At 46.6% G+C, this 25,254-nt stretch overlaps 2 protein-coding genes across 2 annotated transcripts in view; both read right to left on the minus strand.

Annotated features, from left to right (window-relative positions):
• The window catches only part of LOC119525171 (lysine-specific demethylase 5C-like), a 41,022-nt gene extending 29,889 nt beyond the window's left edge, over positions 1–11,133 (minus strand). The window contains 2 exon segments of the mRNA XM_037823775.1: positions 6,811–6,888; positions 10,701–11,133. Of these exon segments, the coding sequence (XP_037679703.1) occupies positions 6,811–6,888; positions 10,701–10,850 (228 nt within the window). The 5' untranslated portion in view covers positions 10,851–11,133.
• Positions 11,134–17,989: 6,856 nt separating this feature from the next.
• IQSEC2 (IQ motif and Sec7 domain ArfGEF 2) overlaps positions 17,990–25,254 on the minus strand; it is a 42,713-nt gene continuing 35,448 nt past the window's right edge. Inside the window, 5 exon segments of the mRNA XM_037823774.1 lie at positions 17,990–20,249; positions 20,848–20,897; positions 21,437–21,610; positions 23,286–23,447; positions 24,073–24,172. Coding sequence (XP_037679702.1) covers positions 19,284–20,249; positions 20,848–20,897; positions 21,437–21,610; positions 23,286–23,447; positions 24,073–24,172 — 1,452 coding nt within the window. The 3' untranslated portion in view covers positions 17,990–19,283.

Consider the following 25,254-nt stretch of genomic DNA (forward strand, 5'->3'; position numbering starts at 1 on the left):
AAAATTATAAAGCATATGAAAAAACCAGACGATATGGATAACCCAAGCCCAAGCACCCAAATCAAAAGACCAGAAGAGACACACCTAGAGCAGCTACTCAAAGAACTAAAGATGAACAATGAGACCCTAGTACGGGATATGAAGGAAATCAAGAAGACCCTAGAAGAGCATAAAGAAGACATTGCAAGACTAAATAAAAAAATGGATGATCTTATGGAAATTAAAGAAACTGTTGACCAAATTAAAAAGATTCTGGACACTCATAGTACAAGACTAGAGGAAGTTGAACAACTGAATCAGTGACCTGGAAGATGACAGAATGGAAAATGAAAACATAAAAGAAAGAATGGGGAAAAAAAATTGAAAAACTCGAAATGGACCTCAGGGATATGATAGATAATATGAAACGTCCGAATATAAGACTCATTGGTGTCCCAGAAGGGGAAGAAAAGGGTAAAGGTCTAGGAAGAGTATTCAAAGAAATTGTTGGGGAAAACTTCCCAAATCTTCTAAACAACATAAATACACAAATCATAAATGCTCAGCGAACTCCAAATAGAATAAATCCAAAAAAACCCACTCCGAGACATATACTGATCACACTGTCAAACATAGAAGAGAAGGAGCAAGTTCTGAAAGCAGCAAGAGAAAAGCAATTCACCACATACAAAGGAAACATCATAAGACTAAGTAGTGACTACTCAGCAGCCACCATGGAGGCGAGAAGGCAGTGGCACGATATATTTAAAATTCTGAGTGAGAGGAATTTCCAGCCAAGAATACTTTATCCAGCAAAGCGCTCCTTCAAATTTGAGGGAGAGCTTAAATTTTTCACAGACAAAGAAATGCTGAGAGAATTTGCTAACAAGAGACCTGCCCTACTGGAGATACTAAAGGGAGCCCTACAGACAGAGAAACAAAGACAGGACAGAGAGACTTGGAGAAAGGTTCAGTACTAAAGAGATTCGGTATGGGTACAATAAAGGATATTAATAGAGAGAGGGAAAAATATGGCAAACATAATCCAAAGGATAAGATGGCCGATTCAAGAAATGCCTTCACGGTTTTAACGTTGAATGTAAATGGATTAAACTCCCCAATTAAAAGATATAGATTCGCAGAATGGATCAAAAAAATGAACCATCAATATGTTGCATACAAGAGACTCATCTTAGACACAGGGACACAAAGAAACTGAAAGTGAAAGGATGGAAAAAAATATTTCATGCAAGCTACAGCCAAAAGAAAGCAGGTGTAGCAATATTAATCTCAGATAAAATAGACTTCAAATGCAGGGATGTTTTGAGAGACAAAGAAGGCCACTACATACTAATAAAAGGGGCAATTCAGCAAGAAGAAATAACAATCGTAAATGTCTATGCACCCAATCAAGGTGCCACAAAATACATGAGAGAAACATTGGCAAAACTAAAGGAAGCAATTGATGTTTCCACAATAATTGTGGGAGACTTCAACACATCACTCTCTCCTATAGATAGATCAACCAGACAGAAGACCAATAAGGAAATTGAAAACCTAAACAATCTGATAAATGAATTAGATTTAACAGACATCTACAGGACATTACATCCCAAATCAACAGGATACACATACTTTTCTAGTGCTCACGGAACTTTCTCCAGAATAGATCATATGCTGGGACATAAAACAAGCCTCAATAAATTTAAAAAGATTGAAATTATTCAAAGCACATTCTCTGACCACAATGGAATACAATTAGAAGTCAATAACCATCAGAGACTTAGAAAATTCACAAATACCTGGAGGTTAAACAACACACTCCTAAACAATCAGTGGGTTAAAGAAGAAATAGCAAGAGAAATTGCTAAATATATAGAGACGAATGAATATGAGAACACAACATACCAAAACCTATGGGATGCAGCAAAAGCAGTGCTAAGGGGGAAATTTATAGCACTAAACGCATATATTAAAAAGGAAGAAAGAGCCAAAATCAAAGAACTAATGGATCAACTGAAGAAGCTAGAAAATGAACAGCAAACCAATCCTAAACCAAGTACAAGAAAAGAAATAACAAGGATTAAAGCAGAAATAAATGAAATAGAGAACAAAAAAACAATAGAAAGGATAAATATCACCAAAAGTTGGTTCTTTGAGAAGATCAACAAGATTGACAAGCCCCTAGCTAGACTGACAAAATCAAAAAGAGAGAAGACCCATATAAACAAAATAATGAATGAAAAAGGTGACATAACTGCAGATCCTGAAGAAATTAAAAAAATTATAAGAGGATATTATGAACAACTGTATGGCAACAAACTGGATAATGTAGAAGAAATGGACAATTTCCTGGAAACATATGAACAACCTAGACTGACCAGAGAAGAAATAGAAGACCTCAACCAACCCATCACAAGCAAAGAGATCCAATCAGTCATCAAAAATCTTCCCACAAATAAATGCCCAGGGCCAGATGGCTTCACAGGGGAATTCTACCAAACTTTCCAGAAAGAACTGACACCAATCTTACTCAAACTCTTTCAAAACATTGAAAAAAATGGAACACTACCTAATTCATTTTATGAAGCTAACATCAATCTAATACCAAAACCAGGCAAAGATGCTACAAAAAAGGAAAACTACCGGCCAATCTCCCTAATGAATATAGATGCAAAAATCCTCAACAAAATACTTGCAAATCGAATCCAAAGACACATTAAAAAAATCATACACCATGACCAAGTGGGGTTCATTCCAGGCATGCAAGGATGGTTCAACATAAGAAAAACAATCAATGTATTACAACACATTAAAAACTCGAAAGGGAAAAATCAATTGATCATCTCAATAGATGCTGAAAAAGCATTTGACAAAATCCAACATCCGTTTTTGATAAAAACACTTCAAAAGGTAGGAATTGAAGGAAACTTCCTCAACATGATAAAGAGCATATATGAAAAACCCACAGCCAGCATAGTACTCAATGGTGAGAGACTGAAAGCCTTCCCTCTAAGATCAGGAACAAGACAAGGATGCCCGCTGTCACCACTGTTATTCAACATTGTGCTGGAAGTGCTAGCCATGGCAATCCGGCAAGACAAAGAAATAAAAGGCATCCAAATTGGAAAAGAAGAAGTAAAACTGTCATTGTTTGCAGATGATATGATCTTATATCTAGAAAACCCTGAGAAATCAACGATACACCTACTAGAGCTAATAAACAAATTTAGCAAAGTAGCGGGATACAAGATTAATGCACATAAGTCAGTAATGTTTCTATATGCCTAGAAATGAACAAACTGAAGAGACACTCAAGAAAAAGATACCATTTTCAATAGCAACTAAAAAAATCAAGTACCTAGGAATAAACTTAACCAAAGATGTAAAAGACCTATACAAAGAAAACTACATAACTCTACTAAAAGAAATAGAAGGGGACCTTAAAAGATGGAAAAATATTCCATGTTCATGGATAGGAAGGCTAAATGTCATTAAGATGTCAATTCTACCCAAACTCATCTACAGATTCAATGCAATCCCAATCAAAATTCCAACAACCTACTTTGCAGACTTGGAAAAGCTAGTTATCAAATTTATTTGGAAAGGGAAGATGCATCGAATTGCTAAAGACACTTTAAAAAAGAAAAACGAAGTGGGAGGACTTACACTCCCTGACTTTGAAGCTTATTATAAAGCCACAGTTGCCAAAACAGCATGGTACTGGCACAAAGATAGACATATAGATCAATGGAATCGAATTGAGAATTCAGAGATAGACCCTCAGATCTATGGCCGACTGATCTTTGATAAGGCCCCCAAAGTCACCGAACTGAGCCATAATGGTCTTTTCAACAAATGGGGCTGGGAGAGTTGGATATCCATATCCAAAAGAATGAAAGAGGACCCCTACCTCACCCCCTACACAAAAATTAACTCAAAATGGACCAAAGATCTCAATATAAAAGAAAGTACCATTAAACTCCTAGAAGATAATGTAGGAAAACATCTTCAAGACCTTGTATTAGGAGGCCACTTCCTAGACTTTACACCCAAAGCACAAGCAACAAAAGAGAAAATAGATAAATGGGAACTCCTCAAGCTTAGAAGTTTCTGCACCTCAAAGGAATTTCTCAAAAAGGTAAAGAGGCAGCCAACTCAATGGGAAAAAATTTTTGGAAACCATGTATCTGACAAAAGACTGATATCTTGCATATACAAAGAAATCCTACAACTCAATGACAATAGTACAGACAGCCCAATTATAAAATGGGCAAAAGATATGAAAAGACAGTTCTCTGAAGAGGAAATACAAATGGCCAAGAAACACATGAAAAAATGTTCAGCTTCACTAGCTATTAGAGAGATGCAAATTAAGACCACAATGAGATACCATCTAACACCGGTTAGAATGGCTGCCATTAAACAAACAGGAAACTACAAATGCTGGAGGGGATGTGGAGAAATTGGAACTCTTATTCATTGTTGGTGGGACTGCGTAATGGTTCAGCCACTCTGGAAGTCAGTCTGGCAGTTCCTTAGAAAACTAGATATAGAGCTACCATTCGATCCAGCGATTGCACTTCTCGGGATATACCCGGAAGATCGGAAAGCAGTGACACGAACAGATATCTGCACGCCAATGTTCATAGCAGCATTATTCACAATTGCCAAGAGATGGAAACAACCCAAATGTCCATCAACAGATGAGTGGATAAATAAAATGTGGTATATACACACGATGGAATACTACGCGGCAGTAAGAAGGAACGATCTGGTGAAACATATGACAACATGGATGAACCTTGAAGACATAATGCTGAGCGAAATAAGCCAGGCACAAAAAGAGAAATATTATATGCTACCACTAATGTGAACTTTGAAAAATGTAAAACAAATGGTTTATAATGTAGAATGTAGGGGAACTAGCAGTAGAGAGCAATTAAGGAAGGGGGAACAATAATCCAAGAAGAACAGATAAGCTATTTAACGTTCTGGGGATGCCCAGAAATGACTATGGTCTGTTAATTTCTGATGGATGTAGTAGGAACAAGTTCACTGAAATGTTGCTATAGTATGTAACTTTCTTGGGGTAAAGTAGGAACATGTTGGAAGTTAAGCAGTTATCTTAGGTTAGTTGTCTTTTTCTTACTCCCTTGCTATGGTCTCTTTGAAATGTTCTTTTATTGTATGTTTGTTTTCTTTTTAACTTTTTTTTCATACAGTTGATTTGAAAAAAGAAGGGAAAGTTAAAAAAAAAAAAAAAGACAAAAGACAAACAAGGGAAAAAAAAAAAAACAAACAAACAAAAAAAAAACGATGTAGTGCCCCCTTGAGGAGCCTGTGGAGAATGCAGGGGTATTCGCCTACCCCACCTCCATGGTTGCTAACATGACCACAGACATAGGGGACTGGTGGTTTGATGGGTTGAGCCCTCTACCATAAGTTTTACCCTTGGGAAGACGGTTGCTGCAAAGGAGAGGCTAGGCCTCCCTGTATTTGTGCCTAAGAGTCTCCTCCTGAATGCCTCTTTGTTGCTCAGATGTGGCCCTCTCTCTCTGGCTAAGCCAACTTGAAAGGTGAAATCACTGCCCTCCCCCCTACGTGGGATCAGACACCCAGGGAAGTGAATCTCCCTGGCAACGTGGAATATGACTCCCGGGGAGGAATGTAGACCCTATCATCGTGGGATGGAGAACATCTTCTTGACCAAAAGGGGGATGTGAAAGGAAATGAAATAAGCTTCAGTGGCAGAGAGATTCCAAAACGAGCCGAGAGATCACTCTGGTGGGCACTCTTACGCACACTTTAGACAACCTTTTTTAGGTTCTAAAGAATTGGGGTAGCTGGTGGTGGATACCTGAAAGTATTAAACTACAACCCAGAACCCATGAATCTCGAAGACAGTTGTATAAAAATGTAGCTTATGAGGGGTGACAGTGGGATTGGGAATGCCATAAGGACCAAACTCCACTTTGTCTAGTTTATGGATCGATGTGTAGAAAAGTAGGGGAAGCAAACAAACAGACAAAGGTACCTAGTGTTCTTTTTTACTTCAATTGCTCTTTTTCACTCTAATTATTATTCTTGTTATTTTTGTGTGTGTGCTAATGAAGGTGTCAGGGATTGATTTAGGTGATGAATGTACAACTATGTAATGGTACTGTAAACAATCGAAAGTACAATTTGTTTTGTATGACTGCGTGGTATGTGAATATATCTCAATAAAATGATGATTAAAAAAAAATAAAAATAAATTAAAAAAAAAAAAAACAAACAAACAAAAAAAAAAAAACAAAAGGGGGAGGAAAAGGCTTACCTGCCTGACCCACTGCCCAAGTTCTTAACCATTCCAGCCTCCACGCAGACCAGTTCTTGTGTTGCTCCCACCCATCTATCTCACCTCCCACCTTACCAAGAACTGTGGAAGAAGGTAAAAAGCACAGGGTCAGGGATCAACTGGATAGTGAGGCCACATTCAGCTAGCCTAGCAGGAAGTCTCAGATAATCCCATATTTCACTTTTGTTGAACCAGGTAGGACAGGTTAATTGACAAGGCAGCTTCAGAAATTGCAAACCTTTGTGGAAAAGAGACACCCCCAGCCTTTGGGTTATCAAATCAGAGCTGCTAAATGCCCTTGCTCTTGGTTATATTCAGAGCTGTGAAGCTTCCTCCATACCCTGGGCACACTAAAGAGATTCAATCTCACAGAAAAGAGAATAAAGACCTAGTTAGGTAAAGCATCTTAGCCACGGAGGAAAGGAGGGAAGTGGGACCAAGGCTCAGGTATCCACTCTCCTCACCCCGACACCAGCTGCTAATCTTCTTACCTCTAGTTCATTCAGCCTCTGGATTCGGGGGGTAAAACTGAAGTTGTCCACTTCCACAGCAAAGGGTGGCTGCCAGTCCTAAGAGGGTAAAGGGAGAGAAAAGGACTTGAGTTATTCCAGCATAGTACATTACCAGAGGGCACCAAAAGCAGCTCAGCACCCCATTCATGCCTTCCCAGACCCCTAGCCACCCCAGACCCTTCAACCTGGCAATTATCAACCCACCTCCCCCATACACATAACTCACAATAGGGCCTAGTAGCCCCTGAAGTCCACATCCAAGGCCCCATGCACATACCCTGGGAAACCTCTCCTGAGTCCCTCATAATAGTACAGTGCCATGATTTCAAGAAATAGAAAAGGGACCCAAAACAGTTGACCCCAAACCCTCCATACATCCACACTAACCCCTCATCCCCTACGCATGTGCTGAAAAACACAGTATGGGAATACTGGGAAGCACCTAGGATCTGGAGTCAGTTCATGTTCTAACACCACTGCCTACTAGCTATGGGATTTTATCTCCTGAACCTGTAAGGTGGGAATATGAACTCTTGCCCTGGCTGTCTCACCAGATCAATGGAAAATTAAACTGGTTTTCAAATGAAAATGTTATTCAAAGGAATCATCATTAAGAGCTGACATCTAAGTCTCACCCCACCACCCAAAAAACATGCAAGGTAGTTCAGCTCTGATTCTGGCAGGATTTAAAGATTTGGGCCTTTAATGTCTGTCTTCTCAGTTTAAAGGGCCTGAGACAGACACTGCAGGGAAAAGCAAGGAACAGGGAGCAAGAATCTGCATCACTCACCAGATCTGGAAGGCTTCCTGTGGGTCCTCTCTCATATACCTGCCTGGTACAGGAAAAGGCAGGGAGGGGGACATGCTGGGATGCCTGACTGTGGTGGCAAAGAAGGGGAGGATTTGGGGAGGGGGGAGGAAGTCAGGGAAAGGTAATGAGAGTTGGGGGGAGACTCTGCTCTGCCAAGCTAGAGCTTGTCTGTCCTGCCCAAAGATGCTGGTGGAGAGCCCCTGTCCCACCCCACCCACACACAAACCTCCACTCAGTTCTCTCTTCCCCAGAGCCCTGGCTCCTGCAAGGATGGGGAAAAGAACATAGAGTAACCTAGACCAATGCTCTCAGTTTACAAATGAGGAAAGTAAGGCCCAGGGAAAAGATGTGATTTCTCCAAAATCACATGCTGAATTAGTGGTAGAGCCAAGACTAGAACCCATGTCTTCTGACCTCCAGTCCAAGGCTCTTTGGGGGGTGGAGGGGTGGGGAAAGTAAAAAAGAAACAAAGGTGAGTGGCTTCTTCTGCACACACACTTTTAGAAAAGGGGCCAGAAGACTCACACATGCATGCGCACAAAGCCCTCCCCCTACCTAAAGAAGGCAGCAAACACCAGGGACTCAGTAAAGCAGAAGAAAAAAAAAATAAAGTATGTAGTCTAAAATGGTATGGCTCAAGCCTAGACAAGCTACCAAAAGGGCCCATGCCCTCTTGCCTCCCATCAGAGTAGAGCCCTCCCCTCAGGGCAGGTAGCCCAGGTAGAAAGGTGCTCACATGCAAAGTCCAGGTACCCATCTTTCCTACTGAATCAAATTCTAAACAAGAGGAAGTGCAACCCGACAGGAAAGAGCAGAATGAGGAATCCTAGAGCAGGAGCTGTGGATGCAGCTGGGGAAGGTCCAGCAGATCTCCCGGCCTGACTATCCTTGGGACCTACCAGCTCCCTCACTACTGTGCGCCAAATGTTCAATATGTCGGTATCACCAGAATGTGGTGATAAGAAGTTTGGCTACCTGATGCAGGATGCAAGGGCCTTCCAAGCTCCCCTGGGACTACTCCAGGTTACCAATACTCTCCTCCCACCCACTTTCCCCAAGCATAGCAGTCACATGCCCGGCATTTCAGACCCCAAGCAATCCTTCCACAGGCAAACCTCCAATTCCCAGGCACCCACCCTGGGCCCAAAAAACACTCTGGTAGTGTTTCAAATTCCAGCCAGAAGAAGGCGTAGCTGCCTAAAAGGCTGCCTCAGAGCAGCCTCAAAGGAGAAACAAAACAAAACAAAACAAAAACACAGAGCAAAACCAGAGAGGGCCGGGGTCTCTTGGATCAGAGGGAAGCACATGGTTGAGGTAGACTAGAGAAACGTAACAAAGGACAGCTCCCTTCTGCCCCTGCCCCACAACACACACACACCTGAGACATGCCACTTTTCCCCTTCCTGGTCCCCCAAGGCAAGTTAACAACATCAGAACAATGCCAGCTTGTCCAGATCAGTCCAATATAGAAAAAAGGAAATTCAGGCCTCAACTACCACCTATGTCAGATACGCCTCTTTCCCAACCACTTTAAAGAGTCCTTCCTTGTGGGTGCCCAGGACTCCAGCCTCTCCCTTCTGCTAGTCTTCCTGACTTCTCACAACCCACTGCCACTCCCTCACCACACACAAAGTTACCTCAGAGATCTGTGACCTGGCTTCAACAAGGAAGAAATTGGAATACCCAACACCTCCCAAAGGATCCATCTGACACCAGTCTAGATCTGTGGCTGAGCACCAGAAAGCACCAAGGTGGAAAAAGTGGCCTGTGGTGCCCTCCTCAGGTGGGAGAGAGGTTTCCCATCCCATTCCTGTCAGGAGACACCCATCCAAAAAACCTCATTCCAGCCAAACTCTCAATTTCTGCCCAAGAAATGACAAGCATTCACTGAACACTATGTATCTTTATTTCTCCTCCATGCCAGCAAGCCTGTTTTAGTCCTTGGGGGACTTCTGGCCTGAAGCCAGGCCTAGGAGGAAAGCTAGGCCCTTTGTTGCTGACCTCTGGGAATCAAGTATTCCGAGGGCACAGACTTCCATAGCTCCATTCTGTTTCTGGGGGCCCAGAAATGTCCGATCTTCTTGGACCCCCTACATCCTAGGACAGAGCACAATAGAAATCTTCTGAGGAAGACTCATACCCCAACCCCAAACTAACTGGTGTCCAAGCTGACTGGTCCAATCTTCTCTGAAGTAAGTCAAGTCTGAGAAGTGATGTGCAAGGAAAGGCTCTGACATTGCCTTCAACCCTAAGAAAGGAAAGGGACAATCCCATCTCAGGGGAGCCAGGTTTGGCATTCCCAGTGAGACTGACTTCCTGACTCTGATCCACCAGGCAGGGATATTATCACAGATGGACTAGCCTGGCAGGGTGTGAGTAAATATGAGTCAACCCATGTAGCAGCAAATCAATGACCACATCAAACACCTCCACAGTCACAATAATTACCACTTGTCTAGTACCTACTATACACCAGACACTACCTAGTTTAATCCAACCTCACAATAACCATTCAAAGAACATGTGACCCATTTCACAGGCTGAGAGAGATTACATTATTTGCCCAAGGTCACACAGCTGGTAGGCTGCAGCGAGGAGCTTTAAACTCAGGTCTGTCTCCCTTCAGAGCTGTGATCTTTCCACTACACCAGGCTGCCTGCCTTATGAGAAGTGATGACAGCGGATGGATGAAAAGCCTTATTTTAGCACAGCCCTGACCTGGGTGGTGAGGGGTAACTAAAATGTGCAGGGTGCCTCTCTGTTAACTCTCCTCTGCTCACTAGGGACTCCCTGTCTTGAACCTTACCAGGAGTGCTTCTGAGAACGGGGTGGGGCGGGGAGGGGTGAGCGGGGGATTGGGGGCTCTGTGACTCCGTGTCATTACGGGCCTCACACCACAAGAGGACCCCTGTCCCCAGCACCCTTTATCGGACCCGGGCTGCATCCACACAGTCTCAGCCGCCTCATTTCCCCACATCTCGAACTGCCCTCCGCCGACAAGCCAGGGAGTCCCCCATCCCCAGCCTCACTGCCGGCAACCACTGGTTCTGGGTCTTACCGTGGGTGGGCGGATCTTGCAAATGCCAGGCTTCTCAGCCATAGGCCTGATTTTCGCGATGTAGCCAAGCGGGTCTCGGAACTCGGCCAAGCTGGGCTCGAACACCGGGCACTCCGGCAGTGGAAGGAAGTCGTCGGCCCTTGGCTCCATGGTAAGCTCTAGAGCTGGGCCAGGAATCAGGAGGACTCGGACCGCCCTTTAAGGGCTCATGGCGCCACCGCTGTCTGAGACCGAGGCACTGCTGGGAGAGTAGGCCCTCAACACGGCGGCCGCCGCCCGCCGAGAGCCTAGGGGGCGTGTAGCTGCCACGCTCTGAGGTCCCAGGCTGCCGCTACTGCTACAGACTCTTCGTCCCGCTCCTTTCCTTTCAAACTCCGCCGCTGCCTCCCAACTACCACAGCCTTCACCACCACAATTACCTCCCAACTGCCAGGGCCTACCTCGCCGCCACTGCCTCCACCTTGGTTTGTCAGCGTCTCCCCTTCCCTCGCCACAACAAACGGGATCCCTCCGCGGGGTGTTCCTCCGAGTCTTTTATACTTTGCGTCAGGCTAAGACGTAGGAAGCCTTCATCCCATGGGAACGAGCTGAATCGGCTAGCGTGGGTTCCCTATATGGTCGCGGGAACTCAAAAGTACCGCCCCGACTGAGAGCAAATAGTCCACCTCAACCGCGGAGGAGCAAGATTGTAATTAGTATACTGAAACTTTTTCCGGATAGGCCGTCGGTGCACGTTTAAAGGCCAGTATTGCGCATGCGCGTTGTGGAGACAGCTCGGAAGAGGCGCTGGCGTTGGTGGGTAGTGGGCTAACTGGCACCCCCTTGAGGACCTCAGTGAGCCCCGCCCCAACGTTCTCTCCCGTTTTTCTTTGGCCTTTCCGGTATGGGCCTTGGAAAGCAGCCTGGGGTGCCTGATTGCCTGGAATCCCTTTTAATGGCCCACAGGTTGAGGGAGATAGACGGGGCTGGGGCTTTGAGATCCCGAAAAAAGGAAGGGAGGAGGCAGCTCACTTCCCCGGGATTTTGGATTTTTAGAATCCTGGGTCCCAAAGAGAAAGAAGCCAAGGTCACGTAGAGGCCTCACAGAGTTGGAGTTTCCATTCTTAGCCCTTAAGGTCATTGTCCATCAGCATTTTAATGAACACTCTCAACTGTTCTGTACGCACTTTTACTATGTGCACATTTGTGGCATGTACTCCCTCTAAATAAGCCTGTGTTTGTGTGTGTGTGTGTGTGTGTGTGTATAATTTTGTTTTAACTATTGGATGTTTAGCAACAGCATATTTATTCACCACCTATCAGTGCCTACTGTATAAAACACCTACCTTTGTCAATTTGTGAGCCTACAGTGCACTTACCAAACATCTGTGTATATTGTATTTATTGTGTATAGCCCCTGTCATATGCATTTGAGTACCAACTATGTGTACATACACTCCTATCATATGCATTTCTGAATAGATTTAAATTATTTTGAATGAGTAGCACACCAGTATTTCACCCACATCAGGCATCTACCACATTTGAGGATCATCTATATTATCCATCATCTGTGGACCTACTACATACAGTTTGAACACCTATTGTGCATGCATTAGCACACTGTGTACACACTGATTAGTGCTTATTTTGTGTCCCCCACTAGACCATGAGTTCCTTAAGGATAGGAACCATATGGCCTTATGCATCCTCAGCACCTGGTGTGGTAAGCAGAAAATGAATAATGAATGAACAAAAGAACAAATGAATGAGTGTATATTTTTTAGCAGCTTTAATGTATATTGACTGAAAATAATGTATACTCTTTGCAAACATTTCCTGTGGATATTAAGCATCCAGTATAAGCTTGAATATTTGAAAGGGGTGGGATGTCATTCCTTCATTGAGTTCACTGTTGCTAATCACATACTGTGAGCCACTTAGGTACATTCTGCCAATTCAGGACTGAGCTAAGGACATCCCATCTGAGGTAACAGGGAACACAAGTAAGAGCTCATACTCGGGGGTCAGACAGCTCTGCCTTTTTCTAGTTATGTGACCTTGGGCAAGTCCCAGCTTCTGAAACTGAAATTGGGAATATCATCTCTACCTTGCAGGATTGGTGTACAGAACCTGGTGCATAGTAGGTCCTCAGTATCTGGTGGCTGTTATTTTTATTTCTCAGAGTCAACAATCAATATGTCAAAACCCATTAAGAACCTACATTGTGCCTAGTGATTTCATATATTTTATCAACTGAATCCTTACATTACCCTGAATGTTCAGGATCTTTATCCCCACTTTGCTGCTGAGGAAACTTGTCCCAAGTAAATAAATAGTAAGGGACAGCTCCTTTCTAGTTTGCTAGATGTCAGGGGAAACCTCATCTGCACCCCACCACAAACACAGGTGAATGACCCCAGTGAACACTTGTCTGGATGGGAAACAGGAAGCAAGGCAAAGTGATGCCAGTAACAGTAATATCACTAGCCTCTCCCATGTGTAATCATCTAAAAGCCCATGTAGCTCTTTCATAACAATTATTTCCCTTGATGTTGGCAATAGTCTTGGGAAAGAAGTAGGTCAATTTACCCAATCTGTAGATGAGGAACCAAGTCCCAGAAGGATTAAACAACTTGCCCAATGTAACATAGGAAATTGCTGACTCCTGATCAAATGCTCTTTTGGTCACTTGCCCTCATCAGGAATAGAACTGAACAGGAGAAGGGTGATGAGAATGAAGAAGGTGGGAGAATATGCCAAATCCTAGGTTGGATGAAGTTTGGCCATCCTATCTGGAGGCAGCTCAGTAAAGGGCAAAGAGCATTGAAGTTGGTGTCAGGTGACCAGGGTTTGGGTCTCACTTACAGGCTATGAAGTGAGTATTGTTATCCGTGTTTTACAGATGAGACCGAAGCTCAGATATGTATAAACTGACCCCAAGTCACATGGCTAGTATGTAGCACAGCCAGAATTCAAACCCAGGTCTGTCTGATTGCCGTGTAACTCTGCCTGTAAAAGTCTCAGCAGGATGCTCCCCACACGGTAAGGTGTTCAAGAAATGGGTTCCTTTCCCAAGTTTTGGGTCTTGTTGGATATCAACCTGGGCACTGCAGGTAAAGAATTGGGAAGCATCTGAGCTGGTGGCTGGGTTGGCCTCACCCATCCACCTGAGAGAGAGGGTCTGGCATGGAGTGGCAGAGCAGCAACTGAAGGCTTGGCTGGGCTCTCAAACACTCACCCTCCTATCCATGTTTTTTGGATCAACTGAATGAGAGTGACTTTATGCCTCATTTTTTTTCATTTGCAAGACAGATCTGAAGTAGGTATGATGAGCTGTCGGTTCTAACTTCTAAATAGCTCTGGATTCCACCCCCTCTTCCCCGCACCACCTTCTATCCTGGACTATTAAAAGAGCCTCTGCAAGGTATCTGTACGAACTCATGGATATATATATATATATCTCATATAGAATTAGAGAAATATAGATGTATATTCTATGCTTAATACTTACACATAACAAAACAATATATTCAAAATAATGCTAATTTGAAAGAAATTATGATAGTAGTGGATATAATTCATTGAATAAAATAAAAATCCATGAGTCCATACTGACATGAATAAATAAAATGAGGGAAAAGGGAAAGCTTTTCCTTAAAGTAGCATGCCAAATAAAAATAAATATAGAAGGAATCATGGAGGTAGAAAATCGTCAATTGATGCCAAAACTTTTTTTCCAAATAAAAAAGCAAACTATTAAAGTATATCTATAACACCTAGTGCCCAAATCTTGTTTCTAAATACCATTCTCCACTACAAAGAACCAGGGCTCCTTGGGAAAATGGCTGATTCCAGGGCTGGGGCAGGAAAAGTACAAGATGGGTCTGGAGCATCTTGTGGTGCCAGAAAACAAAAAGTTCTCAAAAGGACAAAGGAACCAGTCTGAAGGGCCTCCTGCTGACCAAATTTGGGGCATTTTGAACATCAAAATAAACTCACTGAATGAAAGAGACAACCATGAGTCCATGATGGTATAAATAAATAAATGTGGGAGAAGGGAAAGTGCTCCATTACAATCGAAAACTAACTAATGCATGTAGAGAGAATGATACTAGAAAAGATTAGCGAATGATGTTAGAAAATCACCATTTGGCAACCATGGCCATAATAATTGGTTCCGGTGAGAATCATCAGTGAATGCTAAAACCAGTTTGAGGAGTAACAGGATGTTTACGGTCACAAGGCATCTCTCCACAAAATATCATTAATTACAAAGGCTAAAATGGTAACTTTACAGTGGAGAAACTATGTGGCCCATGACACCTGGCCTTATTTCAGCTCCTACTAAGGCCAAGTGAGACATCTATTGGCAAGAGAGGAATGGGGATACACAGAGGATTGCCCACTTCCGGGCTTTGGTATGTGCTATATCCACTGTCTGGGCAGCTCTCTCCCATTCCTTTCTCACTAATCCACTAGTACATTGCATACTCTCATACCTCCAGGCCTTTGCATATGCTGCTCCTTCTGACAAATGCTCATCTTTACCAGGCCAATTCCTACTCACCCTTGAAGAGTCAGCAAAAGGGGCAGTTTTCCAGAAAACCTTCCCTGACCCCCACCCCTCACCCCAAGCTGGGTTTCCTCCTGTGTGCTTCCACAAACACTGTGCTTCCTTCTAGGTCTGTACTTATTATATTGTGTTGACACCCCCACCAGGCTGTTTGCTCCTGAAGGTCTAATCCTGCACTGTTATGATAGCCACTACCCACATGTGGCCATTTAAATTTGAATTGAACAAAATTAAAAATTCAGTTCCTCAGTCATCCTAGCTACATTTCAAGTACTTAACAGCCACATGTATTGGACAGCCAAGTCCAATACATCACCAAAAGATCTATTGGATAACCCTGGTCTAGAAAGAGGATAAGAACTCTGTGCGATTCTAGGATCTTTGTCCTTTGTTAGGTGGTTTCTCCCTCCCCATCCATATCCCCAAAGAGAACTGTAGTAGAATCTTTGATATGAGAGCAGCCAATGGGCTTTGTCTTCAGGTCCTCATAGAAACAAGGATGTGAGGCGATGAACTACCCCTCCACAGTCTGGATGGTGAGCTTTCGGGGAGAGGAAGAGGGTGAGGCAGGTAGATCCCAGTGCTGGGACTGCAATGAGGAGGGGAGGAAGAGACTTTAGGAAGGAGCTGAACAAAGCTTGAGAAGGTTCCAGAGGGGCCCAAAAAGCTTGGTATGTGGATTGCATCAATCAATAATTTGATGCAAAGATAACTTATTCCAAGATTTAGCTTAGAATGAACTTTTCATTCATTCATTCAATCAACAAAATTTTAGTGACATCTGTACTATACCAGGCACCGTGGTGGGCAATGCCCTGGACAGAGATGATTTGGACCAGTATCACTCTCAAGGAAGTTATGGCCTCATGAGGAAGAAAGATAATAATGTGCAGAAGCTGAGAGAATGTGATGAAGGGCACATTTTGTGAAGGACAGTCCTGTAAACCCATCCTGCAAGAGTGGGAAAATCTTTATCAAGGATGTTGGAGGCAGTACATCTGGCAGGAGGGAGAGCACAGGCAAAAATACTGAGGTTGGAAAGTATACTCGCGCTTTTTCAGGGAACAGTGAGTGGTTGGCCAAAGTGTGGGCGAGCAATGAGTTAGGACTATGGAGACAGGCTGGGGCCACACACTTCACAACCTCCAGTGTCCAAACAAGGAGTTTGCGCTTGTTTCTGCAAGTGGCTAAGAACAGCTTACGGTGTGTCTGGCAGGAGGTAGGCACTTCACATGCATCTGTTGACAAGTGCCCTGCAAGATTATTATTCCCATTTTACAGGAGAAAAGACCAGGCTCTAAAGGGCTAGGTGATTTGCCAAAGGCAACAGTCAAGTCAGTGAGCCAGGATTATGAGAGCAAAAAACTGAGCTTTGGGGAGATGAATCCACCATCAAGCTGAGAGTGGGAGAAGGATGAGTGACAAAAGGTAGTCCAGCATGGTCTACCAGGGAAAAAACCAAAATCCAAAATTACTGGTTGTACTCAGTTTAGGACTTCTGGAGTTAAACTCTTCAAATACACAGTCTGATCCTCTAGGAGGCCTCAAATGCTTCAATGGCCCCAGTTGCTGTTTTTGTTAGATGCCCTCCTGGGGAGGCCTTTGAATGAGCATATGAGTTAAAAAACAAAGACAGTAGTCCAAGCTGCTAAAGAGTGGGATCATCCAAACCATCCCCTCTTAAAGGCCATTCCAGATTCTAGGAAGCGGCAAAAATATTTCTTTACACTGCTTCTGGGGACCCTGCTGACCCTAACCAAGAGCCCTTGCTCTGCCACCTCCCTCCTGTGCTATGCTGAGACCCAGGACTAATCAGTCCTGGTGCTAGAAACATGTCAGTTTCGTAACGAGGCAGTTTGGGGGATTAGAAAGGGGCCTGGGAGAGAAGTCAGGAAATTCCATCCTCTGACTTGCAGTGTGGCCTGAGAAAGACCCTTCCATTCTCTGGGTCTGTCTCCTCTATAAGCTAAAGGGAGTTCAGCTATTTGTTACCTACCATCCTAAATATATACACAGAGCTCTTGTGTCTCTGGCCCTGTGCCTTCCTGGCCCAAATCACCCTCCCTACCCTCAAGGAGAGAAATGTGGTCGGCTGTTGAGGAGGGAGAGGGCTGCAGGGCAAAGGCAGGCCAGTTACAGGAAGATGAGAATAGATGACACAAGAGTGGATGGAAGTACTAAACCTGTGAAAGGAAGAGAAGGGAACTAACTTGTTGCGCAGCTACTCCATGCTGGCTGCTTGATGTTCATGACCTCATGTAATCATCACAATTCCATGTGGCAAAGGCTTATCATCCCTAGTTTTAAATGGAGGAAACTGAGACTCTGTGACTCAGTGAGGGTAATTTTCCCAAGTTCACCTGCCTAGGAAGTGGAAAACCCCAGAATGGAACGGAATCAACTCCAAAGCCCATAATCTCTCCACTATATCATGCAGACTACTCATGAAATGAGAAAGGGAACCCTCCCTCACGTCCCACCCAGGCAAAGCATTTTGACCACCCAGTTGCCTGAATTTCTACCGTCATCACGTCACCTCCCTGGGCTAGGGCCTTTTTCTCCATGGGCTCCAAAGTGGGGGAAGGAGGGCATAAGTAGGAGGCAGAGGCAGGAGGTGAGCACAAGGTCTTTTATGAGGCATCAAATATACATTCTTATATACAAGGAAGAAAAAAGACAATGCCTGAACCCCGGGCTCCTCTCCATACAGCCCCTCCCACTGCCACCCTCCCCCACCCCAAGCTCCCCGAGGTTCCTGGCCCTTCATACAGCCAGGGTCTGTCTGTCTGCACTGAGCAACTGTGGTGGAGAGAGGAGAGGGAGGTAGGAGCTGAGAAAGGGACTGGATATGCAGGGCAAGAAGAGGAGCTGGAGCTTGTAAAAATATATATTTATAATAAATAAACAGGGTGGCAAAGGGGCTGGAGAGGCAGCGGAGATTCTGACGGACAGAAGGACTCAGGCATCCTGGCTCCCAGCCCCCCACTCTGTTGGCTTCAATCTCTGCCTCAGGAAGGACATCTTGGGCTCACGATGACCCTCTGAAAACCTCTCCCCAGGGCTGATGCTGAGTGCCCTGCCCAGCAAGGTGTGTGTGGGTGATATCTGTAAAGTGCATTGTCTTCAGTTGTAGGCAAAGTGTAAGGGAATGGGGGAGGGGGCATGCAATATGGGTGAAGGAGGGCAGTGCCCTTCTTATCCCAGACCTGCCCCCCACCACCTTCATAAAAAAAAAAAAAAAAAAACCTGTATGGACTTTGATCAGGATTAAGAATGTTGCAGGGAGAGACGAGGTCCTGAAGCTCAAGAGGTCTGGGCTGGGGCCCACTGGAGATAGGGCATAGACTGGCTCCAGAGAGGAAGCACTGCCCCATCTGGGGGCCATTATAAGTGGGGTCCCACCCACCAAGTATACTGACAGTCTGTGTCCTCCAGCAGGCAAAAAGACACATGGAGGTGCATGGCCAGGCCCTGAGGTCAGAGAGAGGGCCAAGCCAGCTGAGGTTTGACCACAACTCTACAGAGCTCTTTCCTAGCCCCGCATGCCAGAGGAGCTCTGGGAAAACCTTTACTCCAACAGCTCCTGACACCTGCCCTTCTCTACCGGCCAGAGCTGAACGGCCTGGGCGTCTGAGGCCATCCAGCTAGGACCTGGAGGTCTGAGGCCATCTGGCTAGGACCTGGAGGTCTGAGGCAATCCAGCTAGACCTCCAGGGAAAATGGGGGAGGGAGAGGACTGAGACAAACAGAGGAAAAAGAGGAAGAGGATCTCTGAGTTCTCACCACTCCCCAAGGCTAGATAGCCCTGGGTCTAGGGTTCAAGTGGCAAGGATCCTCAAATCTGGAAGAAAACCCCATGATGACTTAGGAGGTTAAAGGAGGGATCCCAAGGCAGGGAGGAAGTGGGGAGTAGGACATTTGTATGTGTATATATATTTTGAAAAAACTGAGGAGGCAGGAAGGGTGCAAGGTCCCTCCTGCTGTGGTTTCCCCAGATCTTCTGGGCCCCAGCTTGCTCTATCCATTCATCAGACCATGGTGCTGATCCAGCTTGGCTTGGCCTTGGGGTTTGCAGTGGGTGGATTGGCTGTGCCAGGGGGCCCAGAGGCGTGCAGAGGACCATGGGGTGAGGTGGGTGGCAGGGGTGAGTGAGGGGTATGGGGTGAAGGTGGGGGCAGGGGTGGGTAGGAGGGGTGGGGTGGGATGGGTGAGTGCGGTGACAATGGTGACTGGGGGTGGTGGGGGTGGGAGTAGGAACTTCCTGGCGGCCGGGATCCAGGGCCCCCAGAAGCCCCCGCTGTTGGCATCATCTGTGGGTGGTGACTAAAGATGAAGTGCTTGGGGCCCTGTTTGTGGGCTGGAGGGTGCTGGGGGGCAGGACTGTACAGGAGCAATGGGGATGTGGGCTGGTACAGGGGGTGGCGGCCATGTGGCGCAAACTGAGGGTGTCCTCCAGCTCCCCGCCTGGGAGCCCTGCCTGGCCAACCCAAGGTACAGTGCTGGGGGCCTGGGACTGGGCCATGGGCATGGAAGTGGCGGTGTGGCCCCACAGGTGGGGCCGAGGCTGGAGGCGGTGGGATGGAACCTAGCTGGGGTAGGGGTGGGGGCTGCTGAGGAGGTGGGGGAAGAGAGGGTTGCTGGGGCGGGAGGTAGGGCGGTGGAGCAGGGCCCGGTCCTTGGCAATACTGGGCATGCAGGGCCTGGAGCTTGGACCGCCCATCAGGTAGCACCCCCAGGCCACCATGGCTGTGACCGTGGTGGTGGTGGTGGTGGTGATGGTGGGTGGAAGAAGCAGATGAAGAGGAGGCAGAGGCCTGGCCTGTTGGCGGTGGTGGCATCTGGAAGGGCCCCTTGCCCCGCTTGCTTCCAAATAGGGAGCCCAGGAAGGATGAGGAGTTGGAGACAGGCCTCTGGTTCTTGTACTCCTCTGGCGGTGGGGGTGGGGGCGGAGGTGGCATCCTCTGGTGAGGGCGTGGACTGCTAACAACAGACCCCTGGTAAGGGGGTGGGGGGGAAGTCAGGCCAGTCTAGAGGTCCTAAACCCCCAACCCTAAACTCCACCCGTTCCTGAGGGCTGGAGCTGGGGAGACAGGAACCCCCCAAGCCATGATAATAACAAAATAACAGTCCTGGACTTGTACATGGAGCTTCCCAGCTTGTCAAGCTCTGCTGTCACATCCATTATCTCATCTGAGCCTCAGCTGGGAGAGGAAGAATTGGTATGACCTCCTCATCATCACCATTTTGCAGGCAAGGAAAATGTTAGGCCCAGAGAGGCAGAGTGACTCGCTCAGGGTCAAAGAGCAGGACTTGGAGGTAAGAGCTTCTCATGGCCCAACTTCAAGGGCGTCACTACTCAGTGTCTGCCCTGGGCCTGAGAAGTGGCATGGGAGAGGGGAAGACAGACTGAGAGACAGGCAGAGTGAGGACAGACAGAGTTGAGGATAGATGGAGAGAGTGGTTGGCTGGGAGAGGCAGCCACATGTTTCCCAGCATGGAAGAAGGGGAAGCAACAGGTCCCCTCCTCCTCTGGGGCTCCATGGCCGGGGCAGGGCTCATGCAGAGGACAAGTGGGGCAGGAGCTGCACTTACTTCGACGGTGCTGTCCAGCGATCCCATGCTGTTACGCCGCCCCTGCTTCCCTGCACCCGCAAGCAAGGAGCCCAGTGTCAGAGCAGCAATCCCCCCTCCCCACCCTGCTGGGCTCCAGAGCTGGGCACCAGGCCTGGGCCCCTCCCGGGGATAGACACCCCTTTATCCCTTTCCCCCATTGAAGAGGGGAAGGTGGGGAGGAGGAGAGGTAGAGAAGGAGAAGAGAGGAGGAAAAGATGAAGGAGGATTAGAGGTGGTACAGGAGAGATAAAAGAGGAGGAGAGGTGGAGGAGAGAGAGAGAGAGAGAGAGAGAGAGAGAGAGAGAGAGAGAGAGAGAGAGAGAGAGAGAGAGAGAGAGAGAGAGAGAGGCTAAGACTGGCCCACTTCACACTCCCTAGCCCAAACCCTGGGCTCTACCTGTTCTGACCTGGCTACCAGGCCCCCTGTGGCAAAGTGCCCAGGGCTCTGGATGAAGGCAGGGTGTGTGGGTGTGACTGGATGAGGGAAGGCTGGCGGTCAGTGACAGGAGGAAAAGAGGACACCCAGTCCCACGTCTCCCCAGCTAGGACAGGGGCCCAGAAGACTTACCTGCATCAGAGAGGTCTCATAAAGAGCTGCTGAGTGTGCCCCGTTTGAGCCCATCGCCTGCCCCATAAGTGTCCTCCAGGCTACTGCGGGCCAGCGTCCCATTCACTGAGTCTTTGGCCCCTCCAGGCTGTGAGGTGTTAGGCCACATCAGACCTTTCTGCTTCTCCAGCTCCACTGGGTGGCAATAGGGGAGACAGTGAGTGAAGGTCAAGGACAGGAATGAGAGTCCGCCTGACTGACCTCAAGCCTTTGTAAGTCTGAATCCTCCGCCTTCCCTCTTTCCCCCAGGCTTCCAGTTTTGCCCTCTTAGACAATCAGCACGTACTCCCCTAAACCTCAGCTTCATCTCCGAAGCTCCCGTCAGTGCCCAGCCCCTGTCTTGCGCCATCTCCTCTTGACCAGTCTTCCCTTCATCCCTTTCAATGTCTGTTCTTTCTGCTTCTTCCCCCTTCCTTTCACCTTCCTTCCCTCTCCCCTTCCTTGCCTCCTCTCAGTTTCCCAAACCACCCTTGCCTGTTAAAGAGCTTCACAGCAGGTGGTTCACAGTAGGGACAGGGAGGCCCTGCTAGCCTATGGCAAAGGGCAATCTTTCCAAAGCTCACTCAGTTCTCAGATACCTTGCTCCAGAGCAGAGGCACTCCTGGAAGAACAGGAGCAGGAAACTGATGGGAATTGAATATTTTTTTAGGTGCCAGGCAGTTTGCTGGGTGCTAAATATACGCCATCTCTCTCAATGTTCACAACAGTTCTCAGGTTAAGTATTATCATCCACATTTTTCAGAGGAAGAGACTGAGAATCAGAGAAGTCATGGAGCTTGCCCAGGGTCATATGGCTGGAAATGGTGGAGCTGACCTTCTGGAAGCGGGTCTGCCTGACTCTGGAGCCTGTGTTTTCCTGGCCTCCCTACATCCCCACTTCCCTACAGAAGTCACGGAAACTTCTGTCTGTTGCCTTCCCTGCATCTTGGTATGCTAATCCCTCTCTCTCTCTCTCTCTCTCTCTGAATTTCCCCAGGGTCTTAAGGGATCTGGTGAACTGAAATTTCTGACCCTGCCTTGCTGAGAAGTAGAGTAGTCCCTGGAATTGTGAAGGCCTCACCAAAGAGCTGTCCGATGCCTCTGTCTCTCTCTCTCTCTGTCTGCCTGCCTTTTTCTCCTTATCACCATGTTACTTAACTGTGACAAGGAACTGGGACTCTTAGCCTGGAGAAGAGAAAACTTGGAAGGCATAGGGAGGAATGAGATAAAATCACTGTTCTCCATTAGGTATGATCAAAATGACTTAGTGTAGTCCCTGGGGGGCTGGGAGGATAAGTCACCAGGACTTAGCTCACGAGTTAGTACATGCGGAGACTAGAGTGTGAGAAGGGGAATTGTATTTGCCCCTAAGATGCATCAGGACACTTCGTCTACCTTCTCTCCCTTAATCTCCACAACTCTGTGAAGGAGATTTCATTATCCCAATTTCATGTGCAATGAAACTAGGGCTCAGAGGGTTAAGCAACTTGCCCCAGTTTACCCAGATAATAAATAGCATACCTGGCATCTGAAAATAGCATCCTACCTCCAATACCCTGATTCTTCCCCCTGCTGCCTTCCAATAGAAGGAAGAGTTGGCTCATAATTAGGGCTTGGAATAATAATCTGAGGTTGGGAAATACATTATGTCCCCTTGTCAACCCCTTGTCATTGAAGGTATGCAAGCAGAGACTGAACAGTTCCTGGAATGAGGGTAGGAAGGTTGGACAAAGCTAACCCTCAACTCTGAGACTCTTGGAGGACAGGATTCTTGGTTTCTGCAGGGCAGTATGTTAGAAGTGGGGAAAGGAGAGGTGGCTGGGCTACTCACACTCCACACGGTATTTCTCCATCTCTTGCACCTCGGCAGTGGACTCGCACAGGTCAGATGTGAAGCGCAGCCGGTCCTGGAGGCTGGGAGCATTGAAGATGATGAGGACTTTTCTCTCCCCACCAGGTACTGCAGATAGCAACTTGATCCCAAATTGGTAATCTGTAGAGAAAGGGAGGTGGCAGAGGAGGTTGGGCACCTCTGTCAGGATTGAAGCAAGGTGGCTCATCAGTAAAATAATTTTTCTAATGTGCAACTCTGATCATACTTCTCAGCTCAAGAATCTTCAGTGGCTCCCCTTTGCCCCCACATCACAAAAACTCATGATAGTAATGGTTCTGTTACTCCATATACCCCAGGATGATGTAAAGGCAAACTGAACTCTAGTCTCCTGTCTGGAACCCTTGTCCTTTACACCTCTGCCTGTACTCACACCGCTTCTGCTGCCCAGCACACCACCCAATGACGCTCCTCCTGGCTCAGCTCTTCAAGGTGCAGCATGATAGCCATCTCTTTAGCCCACCTAGAGAACATGCATGAGCACGCATGTGTGTACAGACACACACACACACACACACACAGTATGGTTCTCTTTAAGACCATGAGATCCCCTGGGGCTAGTCCCATACCATACTCCACCCTGGGCTGCCCTTCATTCCAGGACCAACGTAGGTGCTTTGGAGACCTTAGCCCAGTTGTAAAGGACTCCAGAAGTTGGAGGCTGGTATGGATGAAGGATGAGCATGGGGGCCATGGAAGAGATGCTGGGATCCCAGAGGGGACTCACATGAATTCTGGAAGAGCTGCATGTGCATTTCCATGAGAGGAAAGGACTGACGGAAGCTATATGTCACCAAGATCTTCTTCTTCTGGAAAATGTTGGTGACCTTTGGCAGGGGTGGGAAAAAAAAAAGAGGCAGGGTTTGGGGTGGGGAATTTCCACATGGTACCTATTTCTAGTATCCACCCTCCTCTCCTACCCCATGAACAGATACACATGCAAATACATATACCCACAAGTTGGGGAGAACTGAAGCTTGAGGAGCAGAACAGGAGAGGCGGGAGAGAATGCAAGTTCCTGATGTAATGATGACGCACAACAGGCATTTACAATTTTTACAAGAATTAGCTGAATGCTGCTCCCTCCAGGAAGCCTGTCCTAACATTCCACATGAACTTTTTTTTCCCCCATTTCCAGAGTGCTGGTTCTGTACCTTTTACCTGTCAGGTTTTATGTAGCCCTCTGAGTATGTGGTTGACCCCTATAGGGACTACCACAGTTGGCCGGACTGAGAGCACCAAGAGGCAAGGGCCTGGTTTTAATGTATCTCACCCACCCCAACCAGACCCATGGGGCCTAGCACATAATGGCCACAAGTCTCAGTCTCAACAACCCAAGATCTTTATCAAGTACTTGGGCATTCTGGACTCAATTCACAGAGGCTGTAAATACTGCAGAGAGTCTGCAAGTAGCTCTTAAAAGCAAACACATTTGATTTCTGGATGGTTACAGTTACAGTTATGCAAAGCAATTTTTAGGGCAGTCGGATTATGAGCTCCCTGAGAAGAGGGACTGAATCTGATTCATCACTGTGTACCCAGTGTCTAGTGCATGGCTGGGCACACAATAGGTGTCAATACATGATAGGTGTTTAAACATTTACCGAGTACCTATGTAGGCCAAGCACTCCTTAGGGTCAGGCCATTCCATATCCAGCATCTTATTTCATCCTCACAACAACCCTATGAGGTAGGGATTAGCCCATTTCACAGAGGAGGAAATTGGGGCTCAGAGAGGACACTAGGGGTGCTTAGTCTAAAGCCATGGTTCTCAACTGGAGGTGATTTTGCCACCCCCATCCAGGGGACATTTAGCAATGTCTGGAGGCATTTTTGGTTGGGGGAGGTGCCACCGGCACCTAGTAAGCAGAGACAAAGGTGCTGCTAAACCTCCTCCAAAACACAGGAC

Source organism: Choloepus didactylus, assembly GCF_015220235.1.
Source record: "Choloepus didactylus isolate mChoDid1 chromosome 24 unlocalized genomic scaffold, mChoDid1.pri SUPER_24_unloc2, whole genome shotgun sequence".
Classification (NCBI taxonomy): Eukaryota; Metazoa; Chordata; class Mammalia; order Pilosa; family Megalonychidae; genus Choloepus; species Choloepus didactylus.